Here is a 27,375-nt window from a genome sequence, read left to right as displayed (position 1 = left end):
GGAATAGGGTAATAGGGGAAGGTAGGGAAGGGAATAGGGTAGGGGATTGGCGCTGTTTCACGCTGGTTTTCTGTGAGAACGTGGTATTTCTCCGGTCGAGCCGGCCCATTCGTGCCGAAGCATGGCTCTCCCGCGTAACGAGTAAAGTCTAGACTAGTAGTAACATACAAGTAACTTTAAACCGTAATATTTAATTTTATAATTTTTACACGGACTCCAATGCCATGACCAATAATAGTTCTAAACAATGGCTCAAAATCGATTGTAAATAAATACCAGACGACAATTAATTGGTCTCACTAAATTGGATTAAAATGTAGGTTAATTAAGCCATAATAGCAGCTGTACTAAATATAGAGATATTTTCTTTCTCCTTTGGGCAAGTTTGAGTGAGTGAGTTCACCGGTGGCCCAATCCCCTACCGAGTCCCTTCCCTACAAGCGAACGAGTCATCTGATGGAAGTTGCTTTCCATCGGGTGACCCGTTTGCTCGTTTGCCCCTTATTTTACTTTAAAAAAGGGCTCTGAGGAGCACACTTTGGCTATTCCACAAGACACATTATAATATTTAGGTAGGTAGTATTATAATAATTACTAGATGTCCCGCGCGGCTTCGCCCGTGTAAATTAGGTATTTTAATTATAAAAAATAGCTTATGTCCCTAGTCCCTTCACTTGGTCTATTCTATATCTGTGCCAAATATTGCCATAAAAATTGCTCCAGTAGTTCGTAATTTCTAATATTTCCTCCGTTTTTCCCACATTTTCCTGAGTTTCTTCGGTCGTATTAGTCTTAACGTGATAATATAATATAGCCTATATTCTTACTCGATAAATGATAAGTTTTTAAATCGGACCTGTAGTTCCTGAGATTGACGCGTTCAAGCAAACATACACTTCAGGTTTATAATATTAGGCAGGTACAGATTTTATTAAATTATCGCTTGACAAACTCGAGTCTCGATCTAAAAGACTATTAAAATGGTATAATATGGTAGTGATGATGATGATGATGATGATGATGAATGTAATTTGCATAGTAGCATATGCTTTCCGTTCATAAAACAACGCCGAAACTCCCAAACTTGTATCTATAAAGAATCAGAAGTTCTCTCAGCACCTTCCGAACCACGGTATACCAGGTATACCTTGGTGCAAAATCTTGCTTGCTGGTAGCATATGCTTAGAATACTTCTCACGAAACCGAAGTCACCACATATTTCCCTATAAATTTTAAGGAGTTCCCTCGATTACTTATGCATCCTTCATCAGATCACCACTTTTGTGAATATAATACCAAATTGGGATGATACCCTATATACCAAAAGAAAAATTTTGAAAATCGGTTAACAAACGGCGGAGTAATCGTTGAATATAAAAAAACGAACATAACACCTCCCCCATTTTGAAAGTCGGTTTAAAATTGTAGCCTATGTGTTATTCTGATGTATAAGCTATATTATAGTAAAGTTTCATTAAAATCCGTTCAGTAGTTTTTGCGTGGAAGAGTAACAAACATCCATACATCCAAACAAACTTTCGCCTTTATAATATTAGTAGGATGTATCGAATACTCCAACAAGTATAAAATAAAAGTAACAAATATCATATTTCGTTATCGCAAAGTATAAAGAAGCAGATTTTTCCTCAATAATCATCGAAGAGGTCAAGATCGACGAGTTTAATTGAATAATATAATAATTGATAATTATAATCTTCGCGAATGTGAAATATTATGTTTTGACAATTTAAACTTCATAGATATGACGTAACCCGCCAGTTAAATAGATACATACAATAAGTATATATTATGTCTATGCAATAAACTATTATAATAATATTATACTATAAATAAAATAAAATACACGATAAAACACCTGCAGGCTGCGTCTAATTAGCGTATATTTACTGCCGTGGTGAAAGCTAAGGACAACCTATGATTTATGGGACTTTAAGACTGGGTTGCACCAGAGGCGTGGGTAAAGTTAAAGTTAAATTTATGGTTATAGGTAAGGTAAATTTAACTTTAACTTTAACTTTGCCCGGAGAAATTGACAGATGACAGCTGATCCAACAAGGTTATAAATGCGCGTGGGCGGGAGCGCTGCTGGTAAAGGTGAACTGTCAAAAATGGCGGTTTTTGTATGATGACAGCGTTAGTTCCATTTTTCGCCACATGCATTTAAAACCTTGTGGAGCTCTATGGTTATAGTTAAATATGGCGTCTTGATGGCGTCCATTTTTAACTTTACCCAAAGATTTGACATTTTGCACTGTAGTCAAAGTTAAAGTTAAAGTTACAGTTAAAGTTAAAGTTAGTTGGTGCAATCCAGTCTAAGAAGCGTCATAGAATAGGCCTATCCGAACACCAAAATCTATACACGTGCTGAACACGCCTTAATTTTTTTGATAAGTTAAATAATCGTAATCGAAACGTCATTATCTTATCGATAACTAATAAATTACTACATTAATTCCTGTATACTCGTATTATGTAAAATAACGTGTTTAACTATTTATCTTTGAATTTCATTTTTTTAAACGGGCTTTGGCCCACCACACATTCCTGCCGCTGTATCTCCTGTCATCTGTGTTACCAGGATCGACAGCGATATCCAACCACGAAAACCTGGATGATATAATCTCATGGAACCCAAGCGATGTCCCTAAAGCGGCCTTGAGGCCCGCAAAGAAATCAATCAGAAGAATACAGGAGTAGGAGTTACATTACTAGTAGCAATCAAGTTGCTAGTTGCTACTATAACTTTATTACTTACGAGCTTTTGCCCGCGGCTTCGCTCGCGTTAAGAAGGATTATTATATTTAAACTTTCATCCCCTATTTTAACCCCTTGGAGTTGGAATTGATCAAAATCTTTTCTTAGCGGATGCCTACGTCATAACATCTACAGTGGTTTGGGCTGTGCGTTGATAGATCACTATGTCAATCAGTCAGTCAGTCAGCCATGAGTTTTATTTTATATATATATAAAATAAAACTCATGGCTTTTTAAGAATCTATATATATATATATATATATATATATATATATATATATATATATATATATATATATATATATATATATATATATATATATATATATAGATTCTTAAAAAGCAAAGAATCAACGTGTGAGCTACATAAAAAGTTCGTAGAAAACGAAAAGAGGTTTAATGCCCGTTTTCACCAACGACACCTAAAATTTAGGTGTCCCTTTAGCCAATATAAAGGGCACCTAACGCAAGTTTTGTTTTCACCAACGTTTAAGTGACACCTAAACCATTATAATTTAGGGGATGAATTGAGCCCATAAAACTTAGGTGACGTATATTTTGATTAAAACAACCTTTAATACGTGGGAGAGCCATGCTTCGGCACGAATGGGCCGGCTCGACCGGATAAATACCACGTTCTCACAGAAAACCGGCGTGAAACAGCGCTTGCGCTGTGTTTCGCCGAGTGAGTGAGTTTACCGGAGGCCCAATCCCCTAACCCCTACCCTATTCCCTTCCCTACCCTCAACTATTCCCTACCCTTACCTTCCCTACCCTCCCCTATTACCCTATTCCCTCTTAAAAGGCCGGCAACGCACTTGCAGCTCTTCTGATGCTGCAAGTGTCCATGGGCGACGGAAGTTGCTTTCCATCAGGTGACCCGTTTGCTCGTTTGCCCCCTTATTTCATAAAAAAAAAAAGCCTATTATGCGATTCATCCGTCAAACCATTAGGTGACCCTTATAATTTAGGGGATGAATTGATGACTCCGTAACACTTAGGTGACGTATGTGGCAACGACGACGACGTTAGATGACTGTTGCCATGACAATGAATCTGTCATCGAATGGCCGTCTGATAATTTACTTGTAAAATAGCGAACTCCCATAAATATCTTCATATTCATCACAAACCTTCCTCTTTAATCACTCTATCTATTAAAGAAAACCGCAGTTAAAGGAAACAAAGGGACATATGGACAGAAAAACGACTTTGTTTTATACTATGTAGTGATATACGTCACCTAAGAGTTACGGGGTTGTCAATTCATCCTCTAAATTATTGAAACAAAACTGACGTTAGGTGCCCCTTATAATATTGGCTACAGCCTACACCTAAATGTTAGGTGTTGTTGGTGAAAACCACGGAGCTAATACAGAGAGGAGCTGGTCTAAGCAACTGTGCACTGTGATTTTCAACTAGGTCCTGACGTCATCATTGTGGGCGGGGCTTAAGTCAGTACACTTTCAGCGTTTGTCAGGTGCACACGTAACGAGACTCCCAATAAATTGGGGTTTTCTGCGTATTTAACAAGGAAAGGATGAAGTATTGTGTATTACAATGTCGAAAACACTCAGACCGACGTTCTGATAATATAAATACCATCACATTTCATTTGGAAATAATTTTAAATGTAATTAAAATATAAAAGTTCTAGAGCATTTCAGCTTTCAGCGTTAATTATACTACTTGACACTAGATGGCCAAACCTTTGAAAGATCATACAGACGTAAATGCGTATAATTTTGCATAAGTTCATTACAATAATCATCCTTGAATACTGAAAACCGTTATACACTTAGTCTTAAACACATTTAAATAGCTAAAACCGTGATTAGTTAGCTTTTTAAACCGCCATCTGTCGTCATCTATGATAACTATTTGAATCGTAACAAAATATCCAGCGCAGTAGCACGTCCCATAATATTCAAGACAAAATGACATCTTGTGTAAGATAGTTGAACTACGTAGTAACATCAACATCGACCTAAGCTAGTAGTTTTGATTTTAGCCGATAGATGAAATATTGAGAAGTGGGCGGAGCTTGACACCCCCTCACCCCGCGAATTGTCACGCGTCGTTTCATAAGGAAACTTGATTACAACACCTCCTCTTAGTATGAGCTCCGTGGTGAAAACGGGCATTAATGTTTCAAGTAGGTACCTATCTGCGTATGTCTACCATACGAATAGATTATAGACTAGGCATAGATAATCGCAGACAAAATAGATTTTCAATTGTTATGGGACAGCCGGGTGCCTCTTGGAGATTAATGGGTTAAGCAATTTTAAGATATATTATTATTTCTAACTCTCATGAAGTAGACACCATGTATTCGTAGATCCATACTTCCATAATATACTAATATTATAAATGAGCAAGTGTGTCTGTTACCTCATCACGGCCAAAGCATTAAACTGTTTTACCTGAAAGGTATGGAGATACTGTCAGTCCCCGGAAAAGGACTTTGCTTTTTATCCCCGAAAACTGTGCGGTTCCCGCGTGATGAATGAATTTTGGCCATTTTTGGCGTTTGCTGGCGTCATCTAACAGACCTATGATCTAATAGAATAATATAGCAATACAGAACAACTGGGGGGTGAGCCAAAATCCTTTCGTTTTCGCTTCGTTATAGAATCGCCGATGAAAATGTATGGAATTGACATAAGCGTTCGTTAATATGACGCACGTTGACGTTCGACTCGTCTAATGTCAATTCCATACATTTTGATCGGCCATTCTATAACGAAAAAAACAAAAAACAGGCTTGCTTGCTTCAGTTTCTAAGTTGTTGCTATTCGTTAGTGTTAATTATATGATAAGTATGTATAAATTGTCGTATTTGTTTTACAATATTATCTTAATCTATGCTGATTGTTGTTATATTGTTATCTTGATAAGTTAAGCCACTAAATGTTGGCTCAGAAATATGTTGGCTCAGAAATATATTTAGAAGAAAACGTACGTCTTATTTAAACTACAGAAAATAACGTAAAGTCTATAACTACTTTCTAGTAACTGTTCTTCGGCATATTATGCCGTCATCGAAAACAGAAGATTAGGTAAATCCTAAGGCTGTGCCTAAGGATAAATAATTGAGAACATAGACTTTATGTTTTATATTAGGTTTACATACTAATATTATGAATGCGAAAGTGCATATTATGTCTGTCTATCTATTACCTCTTCACGCCCAAGCCACAATATTATTGAAGATACTTTGAGTCCCGGGACAGCACATAGGATACTTTTGTTCCGAAAAAATTGACGGTTCTGGCACGATAAACGAATTTTGGCGCAATGAAGTCGCCGGCATCTGCATCTAGATTCTAGTTACTCATGAACAGGGCCCGATCTAAGGGGGGGGCGAGCCGGGCATTTCCCCAGAGCGGCAAAAATGAGGGGCGGCGAAATTGACTTATTCCTATCTTCCAACCTAGCCATCCACCACGAATTTTACCAGCCAACCTACCTTAAGTTTGGCAGTGTAAATATTTGAGTATATTACTTAAATATTCCTCCCATTTTCTCCCAACAAATATGTTTCCTGTATATGTAAAGGGCGGCGAAAATGATCTTTGCCCGGACCGGCTAAATGGCTAGATCGGGTCCTACTCATAAAATGTTAATTATTCATACGAACAGACTATAATATTTCTCTAACAAGTCACGACTCAGATGTCCTTACAGAATGCACTACAACTGCATTAATTCCAAAGCGACACATAATAGGCCCTTAATTGAAATATTATCATAACAATATTCGGCCGATTGAGATGCCTGTATCATTGGCAAATTACATTCAGCACATATTGAGATTGGTAAAATCATCATCAAGTAAACTGTAAAGTCTAAACTCTAACCCTTATAAGTTATAAATGAATTAATAAAGATATTATCTACTTAATAAAAAAAACTATTCAAGGACCCACTGTTTTTGTGTCATCTGACTTTTCTAATGTTAAACAAAAAAAAAATACGTTTATTTCAGGCTTTTTAACCCATATTTTGTAAGCAAAACAATAAACCTAAAAAGACTATGTTAGTAATTATAGTTACAAAAAAAAAAATTAGTTTAAGTATTTGCCTTACAGTTAAAGCAGACAAAGACCTTAAACATTCGCTGTGTGAACATTATTTTTTGGTAAGTTAGAAATAGCAAATCCTAAAAATTGGTTGCAGAAGTTGACCAAAGCAAAACCTTCATTCGGCAACAATAAGGTTCGACACGTAGGATATGAACACTTGAAGAAATCGTCAAACAATTTCAATTGCAATTTCTGAAAGCCTCCATAATAAGTAGAATTCCTAAAGATTTAAAATTTTTATCTTATGCTTAGGCTGAATGGTGATAAGTTGATAACTTTTAACCTTTTTATTAGCTCCGTACTTATAACCATCGGATTCGGTTCGGCTAAAAATCGGCCTCCGGACATATTATAGATAATAATAAATAAGGCCGGAATATCACGATGCGATCTTTACGATCACGTCAAGGCCACGACCACGATATCATCTCTTTTTGTCGCTTTTTTTACGACGCGACTTTTTATGTTGCACCTTAATCGGAAGTCGAGGAACACGTGATCCGACGAGACACGTGGTCAGATAAAAAACGCAGGTACATGGTCGCCAGATCGAAGAGGATAATATTGGAGTAGCTGTTGTGTGCAATTATAGCATAGCTTAGAGAGTGGCCAAAGTGCCCTCAATATCTAATTCTAAAGTAAATACATATCAAGAAATAATTGTAAGAGACCATAACTACAGGATAGAGAAAAGAATTGGTCGCACGATCTCTTATATTTCTCTTCGAGTAGTTAATTTCATCAATTTCATACGGGTTAATTGACTGCTAATTGGTGCGAAAGCTGTCCTTCTTCTGTATTAAAACTCTTTCTGTAAATCAAAGTACCTACCTATATTATATCCACGTCCTGTGGTTCAAGCTTAAATAGATAACTGACATTTGAAATATATCAGTATGGTTACAGTAAACTGTAAACCATATATAGTTATAGCCTAAATAAAATGTCATAACTTAAATCGTAATTTTGCGCTGTAAGGCAGTTTGTTATCTACGTACAAAGACGCAGGTGACAAACCAGTAAGTGGAGCAAAACACGTTAATCTCCCAACGACGGACCTGCAAACCTTCAAGTAGAGAGAGCGTATTCCCTCTTAAAAGGCCCGTTTGCTCGTTTGCCCTCTTATTTTATATTAAAAAAAATCTCCCAACTATTAAGGGTCAATTCAGACCGCAACGCAACGAGGCGAGGCTTGGCGAAGATACTATCTATGTGCCACAAGATCCCTTAAAAGTACCACTTGTATTATGACGTGCCAAAATAATATGTATTATGATTGATAACAAACATAATAATATTATATTCAAGTGTAGAATTTTTCCATGCTGCTTATTTTGTAAATACGAGTTTCCCTTAGTGCAAAGCTGAGAACGATGTGATGTAGGGTTGGCAATTTTATAAAACCGTATTTTAATACATATTTATTTTCCAAAAATGTTCTTTATATTATATTATACGTTGGGACAATATTGTTAATAGCTCTTCACCCACCACCTCAAGGTCCTGTTTCATCAATTCCTGATACTGTACTGTCTAGAACAGGTTAAATGTCCGTATGGTTACCCAAGCATATATCTTGCAATTGGTCCTTACATCTGAAACTAACCTTCAGCTGCGGGTTTCCTCATGTTTTCTTTCAACGTACAATCTTCCGTAAGATGTACTTGAGACCTAACAAAATTTATTTTTAAATGAATATCTACCCACGAGGCCACGGAAACTTCATCTGTAGAGGCTAGAGCAGCAACCAATGAGATATAGATATAAGTCAGGTCCGACTTGCGACACATTACTCACATCTAGAGCAAAGGCTTGTCTTATTACTTCACACTAATAATATGTTGTGTAAACCAAATATTAAGCGTAAGATAAATTCCAGATTTTTTATTTAGAACTCATTTTATGACCTTGATTAAAATTAAAATTATCACTTACAAAATGTTAAAACCAAAATATGTATGAAATCGACAAATCCATCTCTTTCATCATCCATACCATTATTTATGAATGTTTTAACGTTACTAAAATAAAAGAAGGTTAATTCCTTTTATATTTTTCACGAGAAGAAAAAAACAGTAAAACTAAAATATTTCATTTAAAAATAGCTGTACAACTTATTTGTACAACCCTAGCGCGACCTAATTCTCAGGAATTCCTAGAAGTAATCTCTACAATAACAACCTGCAGAACCTATCTCGACGTCTTACGAGTTACTAGTATACGTTAAGAGCCCATATGAAGTAGGTACCTACAACGAGGTAAAGGCCTTTCCTAATATAAATAGATGTTACACAAAAAAAATACACAAATTATAAGATCTATAAATTGCATTTTCGCCTAGATATTTTCTACTCATACAAAACTTCTTTGGCGGTGTTGTAGATTTTTGGGATAGGTAAAGTTATTGATTGGAAATTCTTAAGATGGAGGACGAGTAAAGAAGTGCCTGCTAGCTTTTCTTTTTTTCCCGTTGGTCCTTGTCTGCAATTTTTTTATTTCTTACTAGCTGTTACCCGCGACTTCGTCCACGTCAACAAAATGGACCAAATCTTAAGCAACAACAAAATAATTTTGAAAATCGGTCCACAAACCGCGGAGTAAAATATAAGTAAAACATAAAAAAAGTAAAAAATATCCTCCTCCTTTTTGGAAGTCGGTTAAAAAATAGCCTAAGTTACTCCTTATTACATCAGCTATCGGCCAATAAAAGTCCCGTCAAAATCGGTCTAGCCGTTTCAGAGATTAGCCGGAACAAACAGACAGACATACAGACAGACAAAAATTGTAAAAATTGCTATTTGGGTATATGTACCGTTTGTACATTCATATGCATGTAGTAAAAAACGGTTCTTTCAATATTACAAACAGACACTCCAATTTTATTTATATGTATAGATTTAAAGGGCTTTAATCCCTTAGCGATGAAGCCCTGGTAGGTATCATTAAGGGCCTGTTTCACAACTTCCTGATAAGTGCCGGATAGGCTATCCACATAAGTTGTGGATAGCTGACAGACACTCCGTACCCTATCTGAAAGATGAGTTGTGGATAGCCTATCCGGCACTCATCAGGAAGTGATAAAATAGGCCCTAAGTAATCATAACTAATAAATAAAAGCTCTCCTGTATTAACAAGAAAACTCATATTACCTATTGATAAGCTGAAATAGCAACCTGATCTCCCCAGAGAAAGGCCAGGATACTGTTACAGCCACCTACTATATTAAGGCCCCATTTCACCAACGTCTGTTAATGTTAACAGCTTGTTAATATGTCATGTCTTCTCTTTCATTCATAAGAAAAATTCAAGAGGAATCATGATACGAGCTTAAGACCCAGTTTCATTAAGCAATGTTAAATAAATAATGGCTTGTTAAATCAGTTAATGGCTTGTTAGAGCTATCGAGCGTTCCACCATGCCCTAATGTCATGTTAAATCACCTAACACGGTGTTAAATTTAATTCCTGCTATGGATGTCCGTTAAATATTTAACAGGCTGTTATATGAGTCAAAATAACAACTTTCACAGACAATAATATGCAATATCAATAAAAGAATCTGTTTTGACTTTTGAGTCTTTCCGCCATGTTTCCGCTACGTCCTTATTATTAATTATTTTCATATTTATGAATAATTATTTATTTTCACTTTGCCAAAAATTCAGCCTTCGGATTTTCCTTGACATTGCAAATATACTAACTTGTATCAAAATTGCCAAACCGAAATATGTAAATAAAAGTTTGTATTAAGATTCATGTTTTCAGCTTTGACAAATAATAATTATTAACCTGATAAATGAAGAAGAACTATTATAGCGTAACAAATGTACGCGATCAGTGATATTTAATTTGGTCGCATTATCTACTATTATACTACTATGGAAGAAAGTGACACATTGCAGCAAACATGTCGTATTAATATACATTGCAATTTCATCGCCTGATAACAAGAATGAACGAATTGATAGTGGTTCACTCGTTGTCCACTTATCATTGCATTTACTAATCCGCTGTTAAATTTTTACTGTGGGACATAAGTATTTTAACAGTCTGTTTAATTTTCCAAGGTCCGTTATGTAATGTCTTGTAAGGATTTAACAAACAGAGGTTGGTGAAATTGGGTCTTAACTTTAACAATTCCAATTTCATCAACGACTTTAACAGTCGTTGATGAATTTGGACCTTAAGGTTTTATTCGGTTTGTCAAGAAAGAGTAGACGCAGTACAAAATTTTCTAAACGTAATCACGCCCAAATGGTGTTTTTTTCTCTTTCAAGTATTTCCACAGAACCCTTATACACTTTAAATATCACCTTGCATTGATTTAATAAGGTTTTCATATTTTTTATCAAGTTTTTTAAAACGTGGGAGAGCCATTCTTCGGCACTAATGGGCCGGCTCGACCGGAGAAATGCCACGTTCTCACAGAAAACCGGCGTGAAACGGCGCTTGTGCTGTGTTTCGCCGTTAAGTGAGTTTACCCGAGGCCCAATCCCCTACCCTATTTCCTCCCCTATTCCCTTCCCTTCCCTCCCCTATTACCCTATTCCCTCATAAAAGGCCGGCAACGCACTTGCAGCTCTTCTAATGCTGCGAGTGTCCATGGGCGACGGAAGTTGCTTTCCATCAGGTGACCCGTCTGCTCGTTTGTCCCCTTATTTCATTAAAAAAAAGTGCCTAACTACTATTACAGTTAAGCACTTGATATTCTCACAAAATCTTTAATTAGATTTGTACTTTAATATTTAATAATTGACATATACTTGTCTATGCCACCTTTGGTCGTTGCCATGGTGATATACTTGTTACTTCACTTCATAATAAATTCATAACTATTCTTTACAAATAAAGCACTACAATACAAAATGCTATTTTAACTACACAACAGAGTTGGCGACGAGGATGACTACGAACTTGCTGAATTGGAAGAGGATTCGCGCCTCCATACGAGCACAATTTACGAGGTGGGAATCATACTTAAAAACACATGAGAATCTTGATTACGCGGAAACTCATGTCAGACTACAGCGCCTACACGAAGATATTCAAATAATTCGAGAACTGCAACAAAATATAATATCTGAAGTACCAGATGAGGAACTGGATAATGAGATTGAGACTAGTTACAATATTGAAGAGGAATTTATTTCTATCAAAGTTAAACTTCTTACCATGCAACAACGAGCTGAAAGTAATTCTACAACTACACGAATACCACAATTAGCTACAGAGAACAGATATACACGCTGTGATGCATTGGAGAAATATTTAAACAAAGAAAACCTACAATCTACAACATTTTTTGAAGATTCAGCTAACACCATGGACATAACTGAAGACGCCATACACGACTCATTAAAATCTATAATATTTACGGATGAGAGTATAAAAAACAAAGTACAGAACGAACTCTCATCAAGAGAAGAAAATATGAATACACAATATGAATACAATTCCGTTAACAAAATATACGACATATTTAAGGATGAAAAGGACACGAACGACACTCAAATAGGGAAATATTATACAGAACAGAACGAGAACAAAAGGCAGAGTATTATTATTCAAAAGAAATTGAAAAATACTATCAACAGATTCAAATACTATACAAATGCGACACTCGAGTTAAAAATACATATTAAGCACAAATGGAAAGAAAAGGAAGAATGAGAACAGCATTATACGACTGAAAGAAATGATTTATGTACCAAATTTTGGAGACATACAAGATACGCATACAAGAAAAGAGCTACTGTAATATACAATATACATGGAATAAGGGAGGAGGAGGCGGCTACTAACAATTTTAAGCCGTACCTACGACACTACAAGTCCTTACTGATGCTGTAACGATTTGACGCCGGCTCTGACTGGAGCTTTTGCTTCCTGCGCAAGCATTCAGGAATAGCGGGGGAGAGCTGACATATACTTGTCTATGCCACCTTTGGTCGTTGCCATGGTGATATACTTGTTACTTCACTTCATAATAAATTCATAACTATTCTTTACAAATAAAGCACTACAATACAAAATGCTATTTTAACTACACAACAATAATAATATAAATATTTAAGGGGGGCTCCCATACAAAAAACACAATTTTCGGCCTATTTTTGCTCTGTAATGGTACGGAACCCTTCGTGCGCGAGTCCGACTCGCACTTGGCTGATTATTTCAAGTTTCAATTCTTTAAAACTTGTTTCAAAACAATTGAAATTCATGGTACCTACGTAGGTAGCATGAATTTCGTCCCGCATAAAATTATCCGCGTTTTCCGGAAATATTTTCGTGAAATTCACTTAACCCGTCATAACATTTCGGAATCGGTAATGTGCTCATTAAAACAATTATTATAATTATTATGTACAAGCGGGCCACGGGGCGGAAAATCCGAAATCAATAATGATAATGAAATTGACAATTAATGAATGCGTTTATTTACCGACGGTACAATTTACATTGAAAATTCATTTACTTTCCCGTTTGTGTTTCATCTGTATGTAAAGTTATTTTTATATTTACATTGATGACCCAGTTTTTATATTAAGTATGGTACTTACATAATTAAAGTCGTGTGTTTATATGTATAACATAAGGACAATCACTAATTTTTTTCCCTTATAATACAAACCTTGTAACTTATTAGTTATTACCTATAGTCTGTCAAGAAAGTGAAGAAATTAAAAAGTGGCAACATCGTAGTGTCATCTCTTTCAAATCAATCGAAAAAAGGGATGATACTACGATGTTGCCACTTTTTAATTTCTTCACATTCTTGACGGACCTTTATCATCTGGCTAATAATATAATATCTGGCTATACATAAAATCAACATTTTTTTGATTTCAAAATTTCATTTTCACGGCCCTAAAGCCTCCATTTATGCAAAAAAAAAAACGTTTTTTAACTGTTAACATGATGTAATATGATTTCTCTATGCTGTTATTTACCTGCTTCTTCCACTCTTTATCATAAATAGTTTTTACATAGTTTCCTATGAAAATTGACGATTCTACTATTTATTTATTTATTTATTTATTTATTTAGGACCAAAAACAGTTTTGCATGAATTACAACATTAGGTTTAGACATTAAAAATACACGCTACATACAATAACTAATTACAATAATTGGTCACAGCATGCAATTACATTAAAAAGTAAACGGTAAACACAAATAGAAATAAAAATAAGATACATAAAAACATCTATAAATATGCTTTTACAATAAAATACAGATTTAAAAATATAATAATTACTATCTTATGGTCTATGGATCGTTAACACTTTAATAGCCAGTATCGTTTCTTGTTCGATTCAGTCACTTTTCTACCAAACAGAAAAAAGGTATTTTCATCATAATATTATATGTCAAGCCGATATACCATTTGTTTCACGTACAATATTATGAGAAAAATATTTTACTTTTTGATTTTGTGAACTGGATCGGACCGCATCAAATGAATCGATCCTTAATGAAACTGCAATAATAAAGACGTAGAGTCCAGGGTAAATTACATTCCAGAGGGTAAATATAGCGAGTAACTGGGCCATGCAGAATTAGTATCCGTATTACTAACCAATTATTGATACTTAAACCATTTTAATAGTGCCGATATGCCAACGACTGGGACTTCTCGTTAAGTTTGGTTGGAGGTTAAGAGGAGTCCACACCGCCGTTTTTCATACAAACGTTGTCCCCTGCTTCCTCCCTGGATAATGCCGGTAGAGCTATGATTTTTTTTTCCTGAATATCTATGGCCACTATTAGCATGTCCCTATGTTTTTTTTCCATAATTTTATTATTAAAAAAGATAAGAACGTTCAAACACCCAGAAAACAAAACTGGCTAAAATATACAAAAAAAAAAATAAAACAAAGGAACACAGCTCAAGCCTCACTTTAATTCTTAATGAATAAAGTACTTAAATCGGTTAAGTTTTGGAGAATGAATCAGCGGATTACGAATCGAAGATTTTCTGTTCTTTTATTAGAACTTTTGTCGTATTGTCTCTATCGCGCTCTGCGGTGGGAGACTTGAGATTGGTAAGACAGCAATACATTTTCAAATACCTATTTTCAATTTCTCTCGCCCTTGATGTATCCTCTTAAGCCCCAAATTCTCGATTGTTTCTGGACAAATGGAATTGTTTTGTTCACTGAAAAGTTTTTCTTTAAACTTAAAAGCTGTAGGTAATGCTTTAAAAACTATTTTTTTTTGATACGCTTATTGTGCTGCAATTACTATAATATTTTCGGACTCATAATAGGTATATCATTTTTCACTTTTCATCAGTATCTTTTTTAAACCTAAAAGGTAACATAGATAGACTCATAATCGGTCGGTTTAATAAGAGTCTCATTAGACCGAAGTCCGAACAGGGACTGTACCGGTAAAACGTATAAGAACAGTATTGTTATGTAACAACTTATAGTTTGTAACAATACGCAAAAATTAAGTGGGCGCCAACTTCCATATAGCTTTCTCAGAAGAAGATGCCTAGTCAAATTCTGCGTGATATACACAATACTAGCACCGCCAACTACTAATTACAAACGTCTTAATTATTATCTCAAATCAATGCCGTCAGTCAACTGAGCAATTAGCTCTGTTCTGGTCAAACGACACCGTTCTCTAAGGTCTGCAGTCAGTCAGCTGTCAACATCATCGGACCGGCAAATACCTTTTACACAACTTTGATAACAGTAATATTTTGGCGGTCAAAGTATGTAAATCAATTTGTGGTTCCATCATTGCTTGCTTTTGAAGTATTGATACACACACACACACGCACACACACACACACACACACACACACACAGAGAGAGAGAGAGAGAGAGAGAGAGAGAGAAAAGATTACATACTGACACACAGATTGAACATGTGAAAATGTAAGAGAATAGAGTCAGCAAAACATATTGTGATGCAAATATGCAATATAAGATTGTCGAAAAATACATTAAAAATACATAAAATTTATTATATTTTACAAAAAAGGTTACAAACATTAATATAATCTTACAGCGTACAAAATATATAAAAAATAATAAATGTTATTACAAGGTTTTCTATTTTAATTTTATTGAGTACTTTGAGCATAAAAAACCCTAATTTAACAAATTATTAATAAATAATAATTAAAAATGGAGTCAGTTATTAGTCCCACTCAAGGACAATATCTAATAGTATCTACATACCTATAAATAATACAAAAAAGTAGAATTGGAGTGTCTGTTTGTAATATTGTAAGAACCGTTTTTACTACATGCATAATATTATGAATATGTTATAATATTATACAGTATATACACCAAAAGCAATACTATGGCCTTTAAGAAAACCAGTACAAAAAACATTCAAAGTTATTTGCGAAAAAGTAGGGCAAAAATGTTATTAAGTATCATAATATTTTACTATGCACACAAAACTAATACACCACATGCACACGAGCTCAGCGAGTAGCGATTATAAGGAATTATTTCTTTTAGGAAGCTACCTAAAGAGCAGAGTTGCTACGATTAATTTAAATATTATACTTTTTGCCCATTTTCGCAATACCCGGGCTTTTAAAGAAGCCACGTGACCAACCGAGGGTTAATTAAAAGTAACTCCCGATTGAAAAGTTTAACAATGTGAAGCCGCACTAGTGCATAACACGAGGCGACAAAAATAAATATACTTACACCGGGCAACACCTAGTCTAAAATAAGTTTAATTACCATATTATTGTCCAATGTTGAAAAGAAATATCATGTATATTATTTTTAATGTTATATTTTGCCTAGGTATATAGCCGCCAACCAACCGGTAAAAAACGCCAAAATCCAGAGTTTTAACTTTAAGTTTTAACCTACGGCCTACCATAATTCTAAAGATCAAAATCCGTTCAGAAGTTTTTGCGTAAAGAAGTAGCAAACAAGAAACTCACAAACCCTCGCCTTTATCATTTCAGTGTAAAAATCTGGGTCCAATATTTCGTGAAGAGGCACAGATGGCCCGATTCGACCAAACTTGAAGTTACACGAGTATAACTATCATGAGAATAATTTTACTCCTTTAATTTACTCTAGGATATTATCGTTTGCATTTTACCAAGTTACTCAAAGAGTATGAAATAAAATGTCAATTATAGTTCACAATGACACCGACCGTGACAGTCGAACCCTGTTGTGCAACTATTCTCAGTTTAATATTTACTCCACCAAAATAGCCCGTGTAAACATTTACTCCCGTGTAATTACCTCATTTTTGGATTAGAAGTTGGAAAAACGCAAAACCAGCTTACTCTTAGATTAGGAGACAGTTATACTCGAGTAAAATTTTACTCCAGTTTGGTCGAATCCGCCCGGCCCGATTCGACCAAACTTTAAGTTACGTTAGTTGTGGAAGAGGTAACAAAAAAAACTCACATACTTTCGCCTTTATCATTTAAGTGTGAATGTTTGATTCAGTTCCAAGATAATAATTATTATGTTAATGGAAACATTGTAATATTATAAGTATCGGAATTCTTACATCTTAAAAATGAGTCAGCTTTAAATCAAAACAATGAAATATTTTGCTGACGGCCAAAGATATTCTAATTACCTAAGAAGGTCAAAAAACACAATCTGTATTACTTAACATACAAATATGCGCTATTGCAGAAACATTGGTTTATATGTCAGACCTTCGTATTTTGGTAAGGTTATATCAGGCAAACTGCCCAGACAGATCTAAGTCATTGACTTGACATAATCAAACCAGATAAAGATGGCCTATGAACCAATTTCCTTGATGGTACATAAAAAATCAGTCAAGTGCGAGTCGGAGTCGCGCACGAAGGATTCCGTATCGTTATAGAGCGAAAGTAGGCAAAAATTGTGTTTTTTGAATCGGAGCCACCCTTAAATATTTATTTTATTTTAATACAATTATTAATTATTATAGTGCAAATATAATTAAGGATGCTGTGAAAATTTCAAGTGTCTAGCAGTTGCCATTATTGATTACGAGCAAAAAGGCCAAAAAAATACGTTTTTTGTATGAGAGCCCCTCTTAAATGTTTACTAGAAGACACCCGCAACTCCGTTGCGCCAAAATTCGTTTATCGAACGGGAACCGTACATTTGTCCGGGATAAAAACTATCCTATGTCCTTTCTCGGGACTCAAAGTATCTCCATGCCAAATTTCAGCAAAATCGGTTGAGCGGTTCGAGCGTGAAGAAGTAACAGACAGACAGACAGACACACTTTCGCATTTATAATATTAGTATGCAAGTATGCATTTTATTTTATTTTTAGTAGGTATTTGTTGCATTATAGCGGCAATACAAAACACAATCTGTGAAAATTTCAGAAGTCTAGCTATAGCGGTTCTTGAAATACAACCTGGAGACAGACAGACAGACGGACAGACATCGAAGTCTTACTGAGACTTCGGGTCCCGTTTTTACCCTTTGGGTACGGAACACTAAAAAGCCTCGTTACAGTTAAGTGAGACAAAACATTGTGTGATTAAGACGTGTATAAACATAATTATTATACTTACCTGATAAATTTCTTAAAGGATAAAATAATATGTACATATTTGATAATTATAATAAATTATATTAAATTCTAATCACAACGTTATGAATATTCCAGCTTCAAACTAGGCGGTCGTTCTAAAAAAGGCAGCGCACATAATATAAAATATTTTATTGCAGTATTTTCCTATTGACTTGAGTGGAGATTACATCTCTAGTCTCTACGTGCTCGACTTTAATGAGCTCTATCGATAGAAAACGCAAGTAGTGACAGAACTTTGAGATGATCTATACAGAGTGTAACAAGAATAAGTGATAATACTTTAGGGTGTGTACGTGTTCCTTGTAGAGAGTTCACTGTGAAAGTAGCAGCGCTGAAAGACCAACATTTTTTTACACTTTTGTATGGGGAAACTCGTGACGCTCGGGCCCTTGCCCATACAAAAGTGAAAAAAAAAAAATCGTCTTTCAGCGCTGCTATTTTCGCAGTGAACTCTCTACAAGGAACACGTACACACCCTAAAGTATTATCAGTTATTTCTGTTACACCCTATAGATCCATACTAATTCCTCTTCACACCCAAACCGATGAACCTGTTTTGCTGGATATTGAGATACTTTGAGTCCCGGGAAAGGACACAGGATACCTTTTACCACGAAAAAATGTACGGTTCCCGCACGATAAACGAACTTTGGCGCAACGGAGTTGCGGGCGTCACCTAGTAGTAGTCAATAAAGTTCATTTTTTTATCAGTATTTTTTTTTTATTTTATGAAATAAGGGGGCAAACGAGCAAACGGGTCACCTGATGGAAAGCAACTTCCGTCGCCCATGGACACTCGCAGCATCAGAAGAGCTGCAAGTGCGTTGCTGGCCTTTTAAGAGGGAATAGGGTAATAGGGGAGGGTAGGGAAGGGAAGGGAATAGTTGAGGGTAGGGAAGGGAATAGGATAGGGGTTAGGGGATTGGGCCTCCGGTAAACTCATTCACTCGGCGAAACACAGCGCAAGCGCTGTTTCACGCCGGTTTTCTGTGAGAACGTGGTATTTATCCGGTCGAGCCGGCCCATTCGTGCCGAAGCATGGCTCTCCCACGTATCAATTGTAATTAAGATAATAATATGAACTCTGTATATTATAATAAGATGTATTGTAGTTTTAACGCCTCCGTGGTCTAGTGGTTAGAGCGTCGCTCTCGACTCCGGAGGTCGTGGGTTCGAATCCCGCGTTGGAAACATGTTATTTCCAAGTTTGGTTAGGACAATGCAGGCTGATCACCTGATTGTCTGCCAAGTAAGATGATCCATGCGTCGGATGTATAAAGTCGGTGCTGCGCCTGATCTCTCGCCAGTCGCATCGGTCTTCCGTCCCACTGGGTTATGAGAGTAAAGGAATAGAGGGTGCTCTTGTGTACTGCGCACACACTTGGGCACTATAAAATTACTCCTGCGTACCTGGCCTGGTTTCAATGAAACCAGCCACCGTCACCGAAACCGGTGTGGGGGAGTATATATTTTATTGTAGTTTTTATTATTCGTAGACTGTCACTCATTACGCTACCACCTACTTCTTTTTTTTTCGACTGAATATACAAGCATTCTTGTGGAACAAATCGTTCGACACTCGTTATTTATCCGACGCGTTTGGGCCGCCAGTGCGAGCGCTATGACCATCATTTTCCTTTTTGCCTTTACGTAATTAGACCCCTGAAGAACCGCCATACTGGTTGCAATACAAATGACCAAGAATTTTGAGTCACCATCTCCCGGTATGCTCTGGCGCAGTCGCTCTTGTTTTTTGGAAAGGATTCATTCATTTTGTAAATAAAATGCAGAAGCAGTATTAATCTCTATCAAATATTGCAGTTGAAATCATTCATAGCACAAAAACTATTGAACAAACGCGAAATAGTAAGAACGAAAATTAATAACGCGATTCGTAGAAGAGAGAATTCAGTATGAACGTATAAAACCGTTTTCCGGAAAATTCCGGGAAAACTCCGGAATGTGTAACCCGAGCGAAGCGCGCTTAATGGAAAACTCTACGAAAATATGAACACAGTTGTATATATTGATAAATTAATAGATGTTTTTACCCTGATATGAAATTGATTTTATACTACAAAACTAGGCAAAAGCCGAGCTTTGTGAGGGCTCGCGTCGTCACACCTTGACTGACTGATGATAAATTTATTGATAACACATTATTATTATTATTATTATTATTGGCCCACTGTGTCCCACTGCTGGGCAAAGGCCTCCCCTATTTTCTTCGACAATTCGCGATCTTGTGCTGTCACTGGCCACTCTTTGTCGAACGCATCCAGTTCGTCGCGCTACCTTTTTGATAACACATATTTACATGTAAATAAATATTACTATGTTAAAGCGCAAATCAATAGGCGTGATAGTTTTTCCGTAAAGTGTACCACAAAATGTTGAAGGTTGTGGGGTATACTAGGGCTCGCTTCGCTCGCCCTATTATCAGGGCGAGCGGTGATCTAAATTGGCCCTAAGAGCCAGTCCGCACGGCGCGTTGCGTCGACGCAGCCCTGCCGTTGCGTTGTTTTACAAACAAATAATCAAGGTGTTCAATAACACGGCGCGCTGCGACGCGCGACGTCGCAACGCACACATGACTGACAGCAGCCCCCGAGCCGAAGCGGGAGGGGGTGTTGACGTTAAGACTGCTTTGTAATAATGCTGCAGTGACGGAGCACCCGTGTGGCCGGCTATGCGTCAAACGGCAGCGCTGCTGCTAAGGGTTGATTTAGACCGCAACGCGACACGTAGATACTAGATTTTCTAAATTAGTATGGATTTGACAGATTGTCAAGACGTCTCACGCAATTGAAATCTGTCAAATCCATACAAAATGCCGCGCTGCGCGTCGCCTCGTCGCGTTGCAGTCTGAATTGACCCGACTCCTGCGTAATAACCCAACGCTGACGCAACGCGCCGTGTGGCCTGGCTCTTATAAGCTGTGATATCAGGTTGGCTGCATCAATTAGCGAATGTATGTGGGACAATAGCTCTTCCAGCTGTAACAAACAATTAGTTTAATTGAAAAATTGTTCCCGACATAGCTCTCTATTTGCAGTCTCTATCTCTTTCTTCATGTACTAGATGACGCTCACAACTCCGCTACACCATAAAAGTTTTATCACGCGGCAACCGTACTTTTGTCAGCACTCAATAAAAAAAAGACGGGTTGCACTCCGGGAGTGCCGGCAGAAGTAAAAACTTGATTATTAACGTTGTGCATTATTTTTTTAACCAATTTTTTATGAAAATCGATTTTAAAAAAATTGATTTCTTTAATTTTTCGAAAGCCATACAATTTTTATGAATTTTTTATGAAAATGACTTTTAGAAAATCGATTTTTTTAATTACTTAATCGAAAATTCGAAACCCTTACAATCGATTAAAAAATATCGACAATCGAAAAAAAAAAACAATCGATTGTTCGATTAATCGATTTCGATGTTACAACACTACTCTCCAACCGACGGTTTTTCGATCAGCACGAGAATCTGACGCGAGTTTTACAGTTTTTACCCATCCCACAAAAGTGCTCAACGCCGCTAAAGAAGTTTTCACTTCAAAAATCCTTGCCCATTTCTATGTCCTCTGTCTGCCTCTCAAGTCTCAAAGTAATTATCTTCATACCTAGTTTCATGTAAATCACTTCTGCCCTTTTAGCTGGAAGAGGTTCTGACATAGACACAGATATTTACAATAATATAATAATGAATATCATTGGCTATGCACTAAGACATTCAACAAGTTTGCACCAATTAAAGTTACAAGTTCTACTAATCCTATTACTTCTTTAAAAACCCCTAAAAAAAGCAACGGTTTACACTCCTGTAATGCCGGCAGTTCCTCTCCTACACCACATAGCACACTTTAACGTATCTAAAATTGGTAGCCCATTTTCATAGATTAAATCAAAGTTACATTTATATAAAAATCCGTGTATTTAAAACCCATTCACCGATGAGACAGATCCTCGTGATACGAACCACGAAGTGCGGTGTTTGCCGGGAGTAAATAAAAGCTAAATGGATGGATATTCAGTCTGTTAGTGCTCGCGGATAAAACTTCAATTATTCATCCCTTAATACGGACAGCAAAAAAAGCCTTGAATAGGGAATATTACTGCGATGTTTTCACACTAGCGGCAGCACCAGCAAACAAAAAGTTTTGTTCGACGTTTGACAACGTTTAGTGTCAGTCTGATATGGCGTGTGCAACATGTCAGATTTTGGTCGGATTATTTAGTGCTAGTAGCGCATTCTGCTCTGACCTTTGCTTTGCGTAATATTCGCTATTGCTAAGGAAACTACCCACGTTAGCACATGGGCCGATACAACGTGCAGAGCATATTCGTCTATGATTGCCCATGGTCAACGTCGAATGTCGATTGTGCAAGCTCGATACCATCCATACTAAGTAATATAATAAGTACTTAATATAAATGCGAAGTAATATAATATATAAATTCGAAAATAATATATAAATGCGAAAATAATATATAAATGCCAAAATAATATTAGATAAATGCGAAAGTGTGTCTAATATCTATCTGCATGTTACCTTTTCACGCCCAAACCGCTTAACTGATTTTGCTGAAATTTGGCATGGAGATACTGAGTCCCGGAAAAGGACTTAGGATATTTTTTATCCAGAAAAAATGTATAGTTTCCGCGTGATAAACGAATCTTGACAGAACGAAGTTGCGGGCGTCATCTTGTATCTTTTATTACGACAAAGAAACGCTGTCTTAGCTTCGCAATCATGGTATTCTTGGTTATCCATCATGGGCAACGGGAGACGGGTCTTAATGCTAAATTGATCAAAACTCAAAAGTTAAAAGCAGAAGGGTAAGTACATAAAAGACGTGACAAATTAAAGTCGAAGCAAAAAGCGAGTCATCTGAAAGTGGGGTCTTTGGAGTTTAGGACCATTAATTTGACATTTGAGGCCAAACTTCAAATGTCAAATTCAAATGAATTCGTAGATGATGAGGTAGATGATGTAATTTTTTTCGTGTACGAGCATTTTTTTTTGACAAACATATTAGTATCGTAACCGATAGTGACTTTTGAAACTGACAAGCGAAAAAATGCCAATAAAAATAAATACCAAAATAAGATACGTTACCTATACAGGGTGTAACAAAAATAAGTGATAATACTTTAGGGTGTGTACGTGTTCCTTGTAGAGAGTTCACTGTTAAAGTAGCAGCGCTGAAAGACAAAAGAAATTTTTCACTTTTGTATGGGCAAGGGCCCGAGCGTCACAAGTTTCTCCATACAAAAGTGAAAAAATTTTTTCGTCTTTCAGCGCTGCTACTTTTACAGTGAACTCTCTACAAGTAACACGTACATACCCTAAAGTATTATCACTTGTTTTTGTTACACACTGTATAATAATCATTTAAATAAAATAAATATAATTATTAATTAATATTATACTAATGCATAATAAATATGCACCAGAATTTTGTAAGTCTGAATTAAGTGTCTTTTGTGTCTCACATATCTGATGATTGTTAGAGAGAGCAGTTGAGAGACTCTACTTAACTCTACATTATGTCAAAGTAATTGCTAAAGTTGACATTGAAGAAAATATTATAACTGAAAGCGTAATGATTTGCTATCTGTACCTACACTCAACATCGTCGGTTCTGTAAAGTGTACGGTTTTTAATGGAGGTTGAAAGAGTTCTTTTCATTAAGTTTCGTTACGCTATTTTTCGGTTACAATTCGTCTATAAATGGCTAACAAAATGAAGTGTATCTCTTACGTTCTTTCGTGGCTTTGTTATATTTACGTGAATGTAATTACTGAGTCTTATTATAATTAGAGTTTATTTTAAAACCTCTGACGGATAAAGTCGGTGAAAATTTCACATAACCTTAAAGCGTTCACTGTGACGTGGGCCACTGGGCGAGGCTTGATTTTCATAAGACCTACTACCGCCTGCTAGCGCCTTCTTATGTGAAGTAATAGCTCCCACACCGGTTTCGGTGACGGTGGCCGATTTCATTGAAACCAGGCCAGCTACGCAGGAGTAATTTTATTGTGCCCAAATGTGTGCGCAGTACACAAGAGCACTCTCTATTCCTTTACTCTCATAACCCAATGGGACGGAAGACCGGCACGACCGGCGAGAGATCAGGCGCAGGACCGACTTTTTACATGCCCATCCGACGCATAGATCATCTTACTTGTCAGACAATCAGGTGATCAGTCTCATGTGAAGTACGTCATTACCAACTTTTAACGCTCGGTGATTCATTTTCAGCTCCCATACAGTATTACACTGTGACGTAACATGCGGACCTTGCCAGCTATTAACTCTCAACCATCCATTTCCAGCTGTACCTCACGCTTCTCCTCCTGGGCGGCGTCTCCGCCAGCATCGTGAAGCCCAGCACCACCAGCGCCGGGAACTTCGAGCTGCTCATCCTCCACAACAACGACATGCACGCCCGCTTCGAGCAGACCTCGCAGCTGTCTGGAGCGTGCGCCCCCGCTGACAGGGACGCGGGGAAGTGCTACGGCGGGTTCCCGAGGGTGGCGCATGTGTGAGTTACTTGTTGGTTGTTAATAGCATTTTATGGGCCGTTTACATTCAGCCCTGTCGGACAGGGAAGTGGGCAGCACAAGAATGTGAATAGTCACTCGCGCTGCCACTCGGCATGCCGCTGCCGCTGCCCGACGCGGCAAGTATGAAGAGGGCTGAGTGTAAACGCTCGCTCGCGTCGTTACTGCCGCAGAAGTATTCAGGGCAATATTGCCGGCAGCGCGAGGAGCAGCAGCAGTGGCTGAATGTAAACGGCCTATATTTAATCCTACATCTAATCCTATAGGATTATGCTTGGGGAAGAACGTACTCCGCTCGAAAGATCTTCTGACAGCAAAAACATAAGAAAATAAATGAACAATACATTGCGCTTTCTGTCAACGATACAATACAATTTCTACTGACGACAAGCGCCTGTTGCATTGCTGTCGCAAGATGTTTTGTCATCACTACTTCGTGCGGCCTCAGTTTTCTGGATTGATATCATTATACAAATATCCTGTTACATAGTTATCTTATATCTTTATCTAGTATGTGTTTCCACCTACGAATAATAAATACTAGTTTCCACATTTCGTATCAGTTCTACCTGGTTCTACATAGAAAAGCAGAACATAGATTTTGCACCAATGAGCACAACATGACGTCATTTCGCATAAGTAAAAGTTTTTGAATTTCGAACACTCGCGAACTAGAGTAGTTGTTGACAAACAATTCGAAATTGGAAGCACTTTTGTTCGTGCAACCAGTAGTGCTAGCACGGCGACCAGCGGAAATGCGAAAGTATGGAGAAACTGTGGAAATAAACCTAAGGTGCCGTTCCGATCTTTTTTCGTTCCGAAAAATTTAATTAAAATGCCACTTTATGACAGACTATAGTCACAAACTGTGGAGATAAACTTAAGGTGCCGTTCCGTCTTTTTTAGTTCCGAATAATTCAATTAAAAAGCCACTTTATGACAGAGTATAGTTCTAAAAATTCAAATAATATCCTACATTATGACATATACTATAGTGTGTCATAAAGTGGCATTTTAATTGAATTTTTCGGAACGTCACCTTAAGTTTATTTCCACAGTTTGTCCATACTTTCGCATTTCCGCTGGTCGCCGTGCTAGCACTACAGGTGCATCGTGTAACTCTACATTTTGGTAACATTCGAATTTTGTGACAGTGTGAGCTTATAAAATGTTATCTATATAAGTATTATATTTCCAAATCTGTTACAAAATTAACTTCTGGGGGTTAAATAAGTTTTTTGTAATGTAGCTTATATTCCTATTACAGTTTTTGTGGTTGTAGAATCGTTTATATAACGTTATCGAAAAAACTTTAACGACTCCCTTATATTTGACATTTAGTTATTGATGCTGATACGTAGCTATTTTTAGGGACTTAACGTGCTCAATAATATGGTGAGATTTTAAGGTATTATAGGTTTACCAGGATCTGATGGCAAATTTGAATGGCAGATTTTCAAAAAATATCCTTGATCATTGGATAATTTTTTATATTTACACTAGCTGTTGCCCGCGACTTCGTCCGCGTCAACATAGTATAATAACAAAGATGGGTAGTCCGCTAACAAATATGAAAAAAGTAAAATATAACCTACCCCTTTTTGGAAGTCGGTTAAAAAGTAGCCTAAGTTACACCTTACTACATCAGCTATCTACCAAAAATAGTCCCGGCAAAATAGCTCCAGCCGTTTCAGAGATTAGCCGGAACAAACAGACAGACAGACAGACATACAGAAAAAAATCTAAAAAATATTGTTTTGGTGTATGTACCCTACATACATTCATATATGCATACAGTAGTAAAAAACGGTTCTTTCAATATTACAAACAGACACTCCAATTTTATTTATATGTATAGATGTTTCACACAAGGAATAAGCCGCTAAAGGAAAAAAGGATCAAAATGTTTTATTCCAATTACCCCGGTATTGCTAGAGTCAATATTTTCTTTTCTCACTTTTTGCCATCAGATTCTAGTAGACCTATACTTATTTACACTTACACAAATAGAGGTAGAGTATGGAAATTACAATTATAGAAAGTAAGATTAAACAATTCATTTTAATAATTAATTGTGAAGATTACACCGTATACGAAATTATTATCTAAGACGTGTGAAATACACAAACATTTCCGAAAATTAATTACCTAGCTCTTACAATGAATTCCACGAAATGGTAATTTCAACGAATATTGTTTGAATTTCAAAATTACTTCACTGGAAATAACTGTGAGCTCCGTGACTAAAGCCCAGTTATATTTTTGATTTTAATAAAACAATCATCACATGCTTCGGCACGAATGGGCCGGCTCGACCGGATAAATACCACGTTCTCACAGAAAACCGGTTGTGAGTGAGTGAGTTTACCGGAGGCCCAACTATTCCCTTCCCT

General features: G+C 36.7%; 1 protein-coding gene across 2 annotated transcripts in view; it reads left to right on the top strand.

Moving 5' to 3' along the window:
* The window catches only part of LOC121735169 (protein 5NUC-like), a 50,906-nt gene that overhangs the window by 5,644 nt on the left and 17,887 nt on the right, over positions 1-27,375 (top strand). For both annotated transcript variants that reach the window (XM_042125852.1, XM_042125853.1), the window contains exon 2: positions 24,755-24,963. In XM_042125852.1, coding sequence (XP_041981786.1) covers positions 24,755-24,963 — 209 coding nt within the window. The remainder of the gene's footprint in view (positions 1-24,754; positions 24,964-27,375) is intronic.

The sequence above is a fragment of the Aricia agestis genome, chromosome 17, assembly GCF_905147365.1.
Source record: "Aricia agestis chromosome 17, ilAriAges1.1, whole genome shotgun sequence".
NCBI classification, from domain to species: Eukaryota; Metazoa; Arthropoda; class Insecta; order Lepidoptera; family Lycaenidae; genus Aricia; species Aricia agestis.
Note: the sequence above shows the minus strand (reverse complement) of the source record. Positions and strands in the feature narration are given on the sequence as shown.